Here is a 12,189-nt window from a genome sequence, read left to right as displayed (position 1 = left end):
TTTCTCTCTCTCTCCCTTTCTCTCGCTCTCTTTCTCTCTCTCTCTCCCCTCCCCCCTCTCTCTCTCTCTCTCTCTTTATATATAATTATGTATATCTCTTTTCGTCTGTCTCTTTCTCAGTCTTCTCTCTGTATGTATGTTTGTCTGTTCGGTCTCTCTGTCTCTATCTCCGTATGTCTCCATCTCTCTCTCTCTCTCCCTGTCTCTCTGTCTCTCTAACTCTTTTTTCTTTAAGTCTGATTAGGGTAGGTGCCCCTAGATGAATAACCACTTTACTTACTGTATGAATGAAGAATGTACATTTCGATTGTGCTTACAGAATTCTCAGGACATTGATAAATAAGTTATACGAGTGTTATGATTTTAAAATTCCCTTAAATATATGCGGGAAAACACGATACGGTGTTGTTGAAGTATGGATCATGAATTTTGTTAATCTTCTTATTTTATATCATCATTTTTCACCCTTAAGCTAGCTGATCCGGGCCAACCCGGCCCTACTCCATTTTGCTGCTAAAGATTTCATACTAAATTTATTGCATTAACGAATCCAAAATCGGATGTGGGGTAGGGAAATGTGTTACGTGAAGAAATATTGTAAATTTTTTTTGACGGCGCGTGCTGACAAATCTTGACTTTTAGTCGACAGAATATTATATGTGCTGACAACATATCAGCATACCCATACGGAGGGAGCAACTTCAACCACGAAACCTGATATAATAATAATACTAATGATGCGTGTAATTAGAGAAAATGTGGTTTTAACATTTTGCGTGTAGATGGTCACTGAAATTTGATTTGTAACATAAATGAATATAGTTTTTAAAGAAGAGTTTACAAAAAATACATTTATTTAACCCTGTAATTTGAGTTGTTCTATGATAATCATGATGGTGCTTCACCTGGTCGTATTTTGTTGATTTCTTTTATAAATTTTGTATACAGTATCAATTTGTTGTTGTGACTAAATGGAGAGCGATTGCTTTAGTAAGGGAAAATCAAATTTATTTTCATGCCGTGTTTGTGTTATAATTATGGTGTAATTATCAGATTGCACTTTGTATTCACAATAGGGATTCTTGAAAAGTATAATAGAAGGTTGACGTAAGAACTAAAAGAAATTTTTTTTTTGTAAAGAGATAGGATAATATAGTTAAGGGAAGTACTTAAAGGCTTCTAGTGACTGAAGTGTGAATTATGATTAACACTTCAACCATAATATTGCTGCATTCATTCTTCCTTATCATGTTTATTCAATTATCACTCTTTTTCAAACCGTCTGATTGTTTACTCTGCTGTAAAGTCATACTGTACCAGAAGCACTACTACAAAATGCTCTCTCGTGCCATCTCAGGTCAGCTGTAGCAGTACTTGCTGCTTTCCTAGTTGTGCTGTTGGTTTTTGCATCGAGTCCTCTGTCTGCGAAATACGACAATACTCTGCCGTAAGAGGGATGTACTCCAATTAAAGAAGAAGAAGAAGATATTAGGTAATGTCTTACGCATCTTGGCAAGTTGATCATGAAATAGCGCTGTGCCATAACCAGAAATAAATCAGAAAACTAACAGTTCGGTATCGCTTTAAAATGTCTGTTCCAGTGTATTTGCATGAACATGTAGTTGTGTAGTTCAAGAAGTAGAATCGCTTGAAGCGTTAGTCTTCCCTTTCATGTTTGAAATGATTGTTCGTTTCAAATCTGCCAATCTGATCCCATCTTGCACACACACACACAAACACACACACAGACACATACACACATACATATATCACAATGGTAAGGGATGGAATATATGGATCCAAATGAATTTGAGTGACTTCATATTCAATAATGCCTATAAAGCTGACATTTAAGCGTATCATGATAAGAAGAAGAAGGGGAGAAGAAGAAGAACATCTCTTCTAAAGACCTTAAAAATGATCAATGATTAGTCTAGTACGGTAGGCTACCTCACTTGCTTCGGCGAAAGAATAGGATGTTTCCAATACCCTATTCCGAGCTGAACATATTGAAACCGGTCTGAACACAGTTGAAACAATGTGTGGTTTGATGATGTAATGTGCAAAGTATAATTCTCGGTGTGGGAACATGATGCCAGTACCACAGTGTGAACACAGTATGTTACATGGCGAATTTCTTCCAGTTCATCGGTCGGGCAAGCTATGGTGGAACTCCACAGTGTGGTTCTTCATGTGGTGCATGGAACTCAACAGTGTGTGGTATTTCATGTGGTGGTACTCAACAGCGTGGTTCTTCAAGTGGTGGTACTCCACAGCGTGGTTCTTCAAGTGGTGGTACTCCACAGTGTGGTATTTCATGTGGTGGTACTCCACAGTGTGGTATTTCATGTGGTGGTACTCCACAGTGTGGTTCTTCATGTGGTGGTACTCCACAGTGTGGTATTTCATGTGGTGGTACTCAACAGCGTGGTTCTTCAAGTGGTGGTACTCCACAGTGTGGTATTTCATGTGGTGGTACTCCACAGTGTGGTATTTCATGTTGTGGTACTCCACAGTGTGGTATTTCATGTAATAACAAGGTGTCCCATAGGTTGTGATTCTCCCTGTACTTACAGTGTGCCTACAGTGTGACAAATTGTGAATAAAAATTAGTGTATCATGCTGTGAAAACTGATTCACTGTAGTGATAGTCCACGTTGTAATTGTCTCTGTCAGTACAGTATCTACCGTGGTGTGGAGTTTGTGGACACACTGTGAACGCGTCATGTTATACGATTAAATAATGTAAAGTAATAAAACAGTGTGGACAAAGTGTTAATAATTTAAAAGTCTGTTATACGATTAAAGTTTTCACAGTTTTCTCTTGATTATGATGGTTGTAACCACACTGAAACTCTCGTTGTCAGTACAGTGTTTATCATTACATGCATGGTTTCGATACAGGTTGAACGCATTATGAAAGTTTCCAAGATCCCTAATGGTCACACCAGTGTAATTACTCCACAGTGCAAAATATGTTTGTGCCACAGTGGATAAAATAGTCTGCTATACGATGAGTGTTTTCAGTTTTCACTTGCACACAACATTGTTGAACATGCAGGTACCCCTGCTGTGATTATCTTTGACAGTCAGTTTCTAATTAGATCCCCCAATGGTAACACCAGTGTTACTCCACAGTGCAATTCTACCGTGTAGCAAGTGTTTGTATCACAGTGGATCAAATAGTGTTAATGAAGTGTTAATACAGTCTGCTATACGATGAAAGATTTTACATCTTTCTCGTGCACACAACATCACTGAACATGTGGGTATCCATACTGTGATTCTTTATTTTAGTACAGTGTCTGCCACAGTGTGGACACAGTTTTCAGACAAGCAAATTTAACTCAATTTAGACACTTTGGGAATGTTCAAATCCATTATGTGGCATGATCACAGCATGCACAGTGTAGATGTAAATAGCCAATGCTTTTGTTCATAATTTCAAGTCTATGATATACACTGTGTTTTTCAGTACGTTTGAAGGGCGAGTCGATATAAGACGTACTTATACCTATGAAAACATTGTCTGAAAATTGTTTATTCTTTTCAAAATCAGTTTTATAAAAATCAATATTCATCAGAGTTTGTTATTCTAGATGTTTTTATGAGAAAGATAAACTGTAAATAATATTGAAGATTTTTGCACAGGGATCTTATATGTATAAACTGTATCACATTCACCGATTAGCAACTTTTCCTTCGCATGTTTTTTGATAGTTTACCTGAAAATGTTCGTTAATTAGATGATTCCTGTTGTGGTGTTTCGTCTTTATTAAATGACCTCTGTATTCAGTGTACTATATAGACCAATAAATATCCATATGAACGTAGTTACCTTAGACCACATTCATCTTAGTTGTCTTTTGATTATTGTGCATTTTTAGCAATGTTTCATTTTCGCTCCACGTCTTAAAGTCTCTGACTAAATTTAGCGTTAGTTATTACGTTTATCTCTTCATTTAAAGCCCCATTGTACTACTTGTAGCTACTTGCTCCCTCTATATAGAAAACAATGCCTAATCTGTCCCCATGATACTCTTTTTTTTAATGTTAAATGAAAGCTGAGTTGATGAGATAGCCACCTGTCAGTGACCACCCTGTGAGGTCTAATCCCTCCTAGCCAAACTAGTACAGACGGCCTTTAAGACGTATTGTGATTATCAATCATCATTTTAATTAACACAGAAATGTATTAAAAAGAACAATTACTTTCTCACACGTACACATTAAAATTCAGACGAGTCACAATCGGGAATCCAGAGGTATAGGCACGGGGGCGCTCCTAAATTACAATCTGATACACCTTATCAACACATTAAGTACAACAAGTATGACGCTTCATAATTTGGCCAGCAATTTTAGACTTAACAAAAATACCTTAAACATATAACCTTTTATTTCGTTTAGATTTTGTTGCAACAGAATGCTGTCACCCGGACCCGGTATATAATAAACAGGCGACTCTAATTAGATTTCATTAATTCTGTGAAAATCAATCAATAATTTAACAAGTCCAGACCACAAAGCAGCGTTTCACAACACCGTCCTAAGTACAAATTTACCGACATCCCAAGGGGATACATGTTGTATGGGATGCCGGTGAAATTGTACATATGACAGGCTCGTGAAACGATGGCCTAGCGATCTGTAGATATTTGTTCCATGCCAAGTCAAAGTAGTAGCTCCATAGATTTAATTCGTTCCAAACTTTCGAAGCTATCAAGTTAACTTAACTCAGGTTCTTTTTTAGATAGTCCCTCCCACTCCGCCATGCAGGCAACTGGCATTTCTTTACCTTTGTCACGATGCATCAAACTTGGATAAACATCTCTTGTCTCGAGGATTTAAAAGAAGTAACCTTTATCTACATCTTCTTCCTTTCTCTCTCTCTCTTTCTCTCTCTCTCTCTCTCTCTCTCTATCTTTCGCTCTGTATCTCTTTCCCTGCCTCTTTGTACTCTCTATCCAGACAAACAAACAATTACAAAAGCACCCCCATAAAAAAAAAAATAAGTTAAAATAGAAACTAGATTTGAATTCGTCACTGCTGACAAATAAGGTGACCTGCAGCAGATCGATCGGAGCTGAATGGCGAATAAATGATAGCCAGACGGCATTTCACGTACGGTCGAAAATTGTTCACTGCATGATAAAAGGCCTTTCATGAGTCTTTGCTCACACATGTACCTAAACAGATTTAGCCATAGAAGACGTCCCTCATTAGAAATGATGGAATAACTTTGAAAAGAACAACAAATGGATCTGCACGATCTGCTGCAGATCAAGTACTAAAAAGCTGGAACTGTTCCTGCGAGCCTTCCTATATTTAGGCCACTGAAGTGAAGCAAACATCAAAGAAATATATAGGAAGAGAAAAGAGACATCCCGCTGGCTTTAGGAAGAACGCCAAAATGTGAGTATAGGTCATTTTCAACTTTTGTGTGGTGCTGCCATGACATCTTGCAATGTGTTTGTTTTACTGTGATTCAGTTGAACTTAACAGCGTGTCTTTACATCATTCGGTATGATAGCAAAGTTGCGTTCTCTGTAGGTCAGGCTTACTCGTAATCAATGTGATGTGTTTTTATACAAGGAGTGACTGACAATTTTTATTTAATTTTGACGTACGGGGCATTTCCTGGGCCTTCAGAGGGCAAGGCAAAATATTCAAGCTTAATAGTGAATCTGAGAGAGAGAGAGAGAGAGAGAGAGAGAGAAGGTGGGGGAGCACGCAGCCAGCAAGCAACGTTTTTACATTTTTACACTTTTTACATACTCTATTATTAAATAAGAATTGACGTCTCCAAAATTGATAAAGCATCGGAATCTTTTTACGGGCAAGAAGTTGCAATTTACATGGAAAGCCTCACTTTTATATTGTACAGATCTATTGCAACTTTGCATTGATTCTCACTTCAGCATGCTTTACAACGGACGAGGGGCGTTCGCCTCTCACCCTGTGTTGGATAGGTTAAAGAGTTATTCATGTATTGATATAGATAAACCAAAAAACATTATGGATTTATATAATTATTACAAAATAACACGATTGCAACTAATATTGCATAATTAACCTAAGACAATTTCAATAGGTTTGCCCGTCACCGTATGAAACACACTAAGAAATAAAGGTACAATTCTGCTACAATAGCAGCACCCTCTGCCATGCAAATACGCGTATGTGGATGCAAAATAATCTGCACCCCAGTTGCACCCTTATTTCTTAGTGTGAACGTGTGAATATGACAATGACGTACTACTTAATCTAAACATGGCTTTGTTACTGGACATACAAAGGGGTATTGAATTTGCCCTTCACACATCACATTTATTTGATTCTGATAGCAAAGTAGGTAGGTACTCTATAGTCTTTCACCCCTGTGTGGATAATGATGTCCTGGAATAGGTTTAAAATAGAGATCTGCATAGTCAGAACTTTCTTTATGATTATTTTTAGATCAAATGGCCAAATGGGTACCTTTAGATATTACCTCAAGATCATACAAATATGGTCTTGGACAATGACTAAAAATTATATCAATTGTATATTTGGATAAGTAATGATATATTTATTGCTTTTTTCAAAATGTAAGCTGATCAAGGGGGTATAAGACCACCAAACAATCACGCGATTAAGAACTATATTTTCTCAGGCAAAAACATATCCGTAAAGCTCATAGATAGGCATACATATCACATGCCATAAACCTATAGTGAAATTAATATATTGCAGATGTAAAAGTGAGGCGAATATGAGAACTGAATGATATCTCTAGAATAGCCATTTTGTATAGGCACATCAGCAAATCACACACCTCTCAGTCTGCCAGACTTATTTCAGGGATTCGATCAAATCACATGTTACAAAATTTCTCACCCGTTGCAAATGGGAGTATTGATTAGATACGGGTGATTGGTGTAGGCCTGTAGGCCGTTACTTTGATTTAAAATGAAATCATATAATACTTTATTGATTTTCCTCCTATAATAAAAGCAGCTGTTCTTTCCGACCCCAAATTTACATGACTGTACAGTTGTCAAATTAATTATTCAATTGCTAAGTTTGTAATTTTTGAAGTGTGTTAAACATCGATAATTATGTCCCAGTCTGTATATCTTGAGAATGTGATAATGCTTTACATCCAAAAGTATTCTAAAGGCCCTAATTCAACCGGTCCACCTTTCATTTTTGAATCACGAAAAAAAAAAACACCCCAAAACACCCAATATAAGGGTATGGAAATTTAGATGTTAATATAAAAATGTACCATCATGCATATAATTCATACCTGATTTATTAATCTGTTTCCTATAATATTCGCAATCAAGCAGTGTTAAAACTATCATACCGGTAATATTTTTAAAGTTTATTTTTTTGTAACGAAAGTTAATATGTTCAAATATCTTAAAGTGCCAGTATTGCCTTTTAATAACCATCACAGCTTATATTGTAAAACATGCCTAAGGTCTTGTGACGTGGAATAGTACTGAGACAATGTGTTGTCCTCTTTCATGGAGTAAGGCTATTGTGAAATATAATAATGATCGCAGTACATAAGTACATGTAGGTGACAGAGTCTTGAGGTTAGGACCCCAATGTGGCAGTCCAATCTCATATCGTGTTTGTGCTTGCCACGGATGTGATAGTGAGGTCTGCAGAGATAGTAGGGCCTGGAGTTACTATCCCCAATGCTGAGGAGTTGCCATCGAGTCGTACCTAATAAATGGATGATCTTACCATTTTCAGTCCAAGTACAAAGGATGTGGGTAACAATTTTGCGAGGCTTGAGGAGTTGATGGAATGGGGAAGATGGAAATTCTAGGCAAAGAGGTCTAGTAGCTTTGTGCTTTGGCAAGGGGAACTCAGTGACTTTCATTCTCTTTTGTGTGGGGATGAAGGATGAAGCCCTATTCATTCAAAACAGCCCGTTTAAAGCTTAAAGGGCCACTCTAACCAAAACGGGCTAAAAATGAAAAAAGGACATGTAGGAAAACAAATTGACGGAGATTCCGAACATGACAATGATTTTTCTTAGAAATCATCAATAATTCTGGAATCTAGCTTTACAAATGGCGACTCAGAACGCACAGAAAAATTTAATCAGGCATCAAAAATGTTTTTAAAAAGGCAAACTATGATATTAATTGGAAAAAAAAAAACATTTATCCGAAAAAATAATATGCACTTGATAATCCCATTTCGTCATTCCTAATTACGAAATTATCAAATCGGACATGCCCGCAATTACGTCAAATGCGTCATCAGGCCACGTGACCATATTACCTTTTTCGAGGGGCGTAGCCGAGCAAGCGTGAGAACTGTGAAAAATGGATGGTTATTATCATTTTTTTAGGTCAATTTAGAGATTTTCTGAAAAATCAGAGGCTGGAATATTAATAAATAGAGGTGTATACATGTTTTGAAAGGCTATGTTAGTTGGGTTAAAGTGGCCCTTTAAGGTCAATAAGATAACTAACAGGTGCTTAATATTTTCATAGTCGTCATTTGTGTTTGGTCACCATTTCTATATTTTCTGTCAGTAACTAAAATTACCACCCCAAAATACCATTCCTTCACACATTAACTTTGTTTGTTTGCCCCTTTCCCAATACAGGAGATCTCGCAAGCGATTTAGTTGTATGGGTGCGTTGAGGCGATGCGGCATCAAACCTCTACTCTTTTTCTTCGTACTATTCACATTTGTTATAGTCCTTTTACACACGAAGTTGGCTGACAATTCGATAGGCGACCCCCTGGAATTACCAGTGATGAATGACCGGAGGGTGTATCCCATAACGTATTCGAAAGACTTGAAGAATGGACAAGACATACAGCAAGACATGCAGCAAGATTTTAACCAAGAACGAGATGCGGACGAAGAGGCAAGTCTTCATTCACAGTACATTTTACCTGTTCTTCTAGGTAACAACGGCCCAAATAATCAAATCCAATCCCTCAAACTGGTATCCATCATTGCTCAAAGGCGAAACCTGACACTCGTCCTTGCTCCGTTTTTCGATCATGGAGCGACATTAGAAACACAGCGCCCTCACACCTTTGAAGAAACCCTTGATCCTGACATGCTTGCCCAGTTCGTATCCGTAGTAACCATGGAAGAATTCAAACGCCAATGCAAGGGAACAGTGGACGCGGTATTCCTTGGTACTAATATGGTGATCAATCAGACTCTTTCTAAAACTAAGAAACAAAACATTGGTGTCGGTCATTCCGTCAAGGCATATTACACCTGGACGGGGGTTACGATACCTTCAACTTTCTTGTATATGAACCGATCTGATGACGTCATTCAGATTCATGCCGACCTGCCGTACGATATACCTGTTGAGGACTTTCTCGATAAATATCCAGACTCGTTGACTACATCGCATCGGTGTAATGCATTTCTTTACCCGTATGGGTACCTGGGTCGACTAGTGTACTGGGAACACATCAATCGTTACACCAAGTACTTCGTCAGGGGAAAAGCAGTCAGAGAAACGGCGCAAACCTTTATCAAAACTGCCATGAGGAACTTGACATATGTTTGCATACATTGGAGATACAACAGAGAGTGGAAGAAGTATTGGTAAATATTCCTCACAAATTCTTTCCAAAATGTATATGAAAGACCGAGAAAAATCCTGTCAATAAAAACTGACAATACAATTTCTGATCATGCTAGCATACCTTGCTACTGGCGATTGCATTTTGGGGTAATCTTAAAGTTTTGCTAACTTCTTGGTCACAATTCATAGTTTTTAATGATAATAATAATACCGATTTCATATAATAACGCTTTACTATTAACTGACCAATGCGCTTATATTATTACATTTACCTGGTCACTGGATTCTCCACTTCTTTTAAATGAGTGCATTCCAACAAGTCACATTTTAACAGGCGCTTACTTCAAGGTAAAACGAAAATTTCACAATATTCTCATACGGTCCAAGTATTGTTTCAACGAATTAAACAGGAATAATACTTATAGTCTTATAATCGGTAATATAATTTTTCGATATGCCGCCTAATTTGAGGGTGGATTTGCCTAATATTTTTTGGCTACACCAATTTGTATGAACGTATTCATTTTCATGAATAGATAACGTAATACATAATTTGTTGTTGACAGGTGCAGTAAACATCGAGCTGATAATGACCTGGATCTCTGCAACTCGTTACTTACATTAGCACCGTACCAATTGGCAACAAAAATTTCTCACTTCATGGCGGAGTCCGACATAAAAGCTGCTTACTTTGCATCTGAACTCGATAACCAGGTTAGTTAATATTAAAGCCAGTCGAAAAACCGAGTACAGGCAAATACTCGGAAAAAACATAAAACGCTTCGTGACTACAGTGCCTTCATTGTTCAGTGCGTGGCAGTGGGCATACAGGACATTAGTAAAGTCTTCCAAGGTTAATCTGCCGTTGATAATATATAAATGATATATACATATATATATATATATATATATATTGTTTTTTAAATGTTGCTGTGGATATAAATATTTCATACGTGTGATTTGGAAGGCATCTTTATATAACTAGTCCTTGTCCATGATAACATAATTATATCATAGTTATAATGTTGTTTATTAATCATATTATTACATTTTATTTTAATTTAGTGTCAGATTAAATTATTCAAAAACATATTCATATGGACACTTGGCATTCCATACTTAGTCGGTGGATTAAACCATGGACTAAAGTTAGTCCGCTTTCGAGAATACCAACCCATGATTTTACAAGGTTTTTGCGAAGTTATGTCTGACTGTAAGCTTGTTGCATTGAGTGACGTAAAGTGAATTCTGCTCCGGCGACAATTGTTCAGAAAATCATTTATCTCTGTCAAAGATAGCAGGATTACAACTGTGATTACAATATATTGGTGTAGATAACTGACATGATTAAACCAAATTTTCATGCCATATTATGATATGTATAACTTTGATCCATCGTAAACCTCAGATTATATATCAATTATTACATATACCAACCTTTCATAATTGCTTCCACACATTTTGTTTCATAATGTAATCGCATGACCACCACTCAACTGTATAAAATCAAATCCTGATCCGCCATAGAAAATAGATTTATAAAATAAATGCATGTATCATTTTATTCAATGTTTTTTGGTGACAGAATGATTTGGTTAAAGGTCTTCGACAAGGGGTGCCAAACATTCACACGACGAGCGACCTCATCGACGAATCCCCCAAACTATCACGTGATAACAACTATCTGACGTCATTAGTAGAACAGGAGATTTGTAAAGGTATAACGATATATTGTTTAATGAAAGTTATATTTCATAAAATGACAAACGTTACCGCACATGTTCATTGAAAATAAGGTGCTTGTTATGCAATTCCTCACGAATTCATTTGAAAAAGAACACTCTTTTATAATACAAACCTTAGGCAGGAAAGGTTATACAAAAGAAAGGGTAGTGTCAAAGTCCAGTAAAAAAAAAAAAAATACAAAAATCAGCGGCTTTCAATAAAATTTCAGAAATCAGACAAGTGATTATTATTAAAAAAAGATGTTTGTTAATAATAATAATCGCTGTTTGACATTTCAAGAATTTATAAAAATCAGACATGAGACAATGTTGATTCAGCCTTACCTATTTGCCGTGTTTATCATTTTGTTTAGCATAACTTTGTACGGTACTCATAAATTGTCATTTTTTTTCCCTCTGGTGCAGAGTGCTTAATCAAGAACTGAAATGAAAATATTTAGGGACTAAGATCGTAGAGAGGGCCATTTAACACCATAGAAATGTATAAGCTATGATCCAAATAGTCTGCGACTGGAGATTTTGCATGAGTGAGAGCAGAACGATTTGTCAATAACCCTGCAAATAGTACAAGAATAAAAAAAAGTGAGAAATGTAAAAGAAAAAAAGTATGTTGTTAACCATGGCACAGTGGTAAAATATCTAGTGTGAACAGCATATTGATTATTTGTTTCAAATATTAATTTCCTGTATTGTTTTTCATTCAAATGAAGAAAAAAAATTAACGTAAACGCTTGAACTTTAATTTTTATTTTCTCTGCTTCCCCCGCCCAGAATCCACGTTTTATCTTTCTAGCAAGCTCTCATCGTGGTCAGATATGGTTATCGAGGATCGATACAACCAACGATGGCAAGACGTCGATGAACTTTTCAGATAG

The 12,189-nt window shown here is 36.6% G+C and overlaps 1 protein-coding gene across 1 annotated transcript; it reads left to right on the top strand.

Annotated features, from left to right (window-relative positions):
* Positions 1–8,771: 8,771 nt before the first annotated feature.
* On the top strand, positions 8,772–12,189 carry LOC105442651. Its single transcript, XM_011674965.2, has 4 exons — positions 8,772–9,589; positions 10,136–10,283; positions 11,155–11,287; positions 12,086–12,189. The coding sequence occupies exons 1-4, from the start codon at positions 8,772–8,774 to the stop codon at positions 12,187–12,189; spliced, it is 1,203 nt and encodes a 400-aa protein (XP_011673267.2).

This window comes from Strongylocentrotus purpuratus, unplaced genomic scaffold (genome assembly GCF_000002235.5).
Source record: "Strongylocentrotus purpuratus isolate Spur 01 unplaced genomic scaffold, Spur_5.0 spur5_scaffold_9, whole genome shotgun sequence".
Classification (NCBI taxonomy): Eukaryota; Metazoa; Echinodermata; class Echinoidea; order Camarodonta; family Strongylocentrotidae; genus Strongylocentrotus; species Strongylocentrotus purpuratus.
The sequence above is the reverse complement of the archived record's forward strand: the minus strand, read 5'-3'. Positions and strand labels throughout refer to the sequence as shown.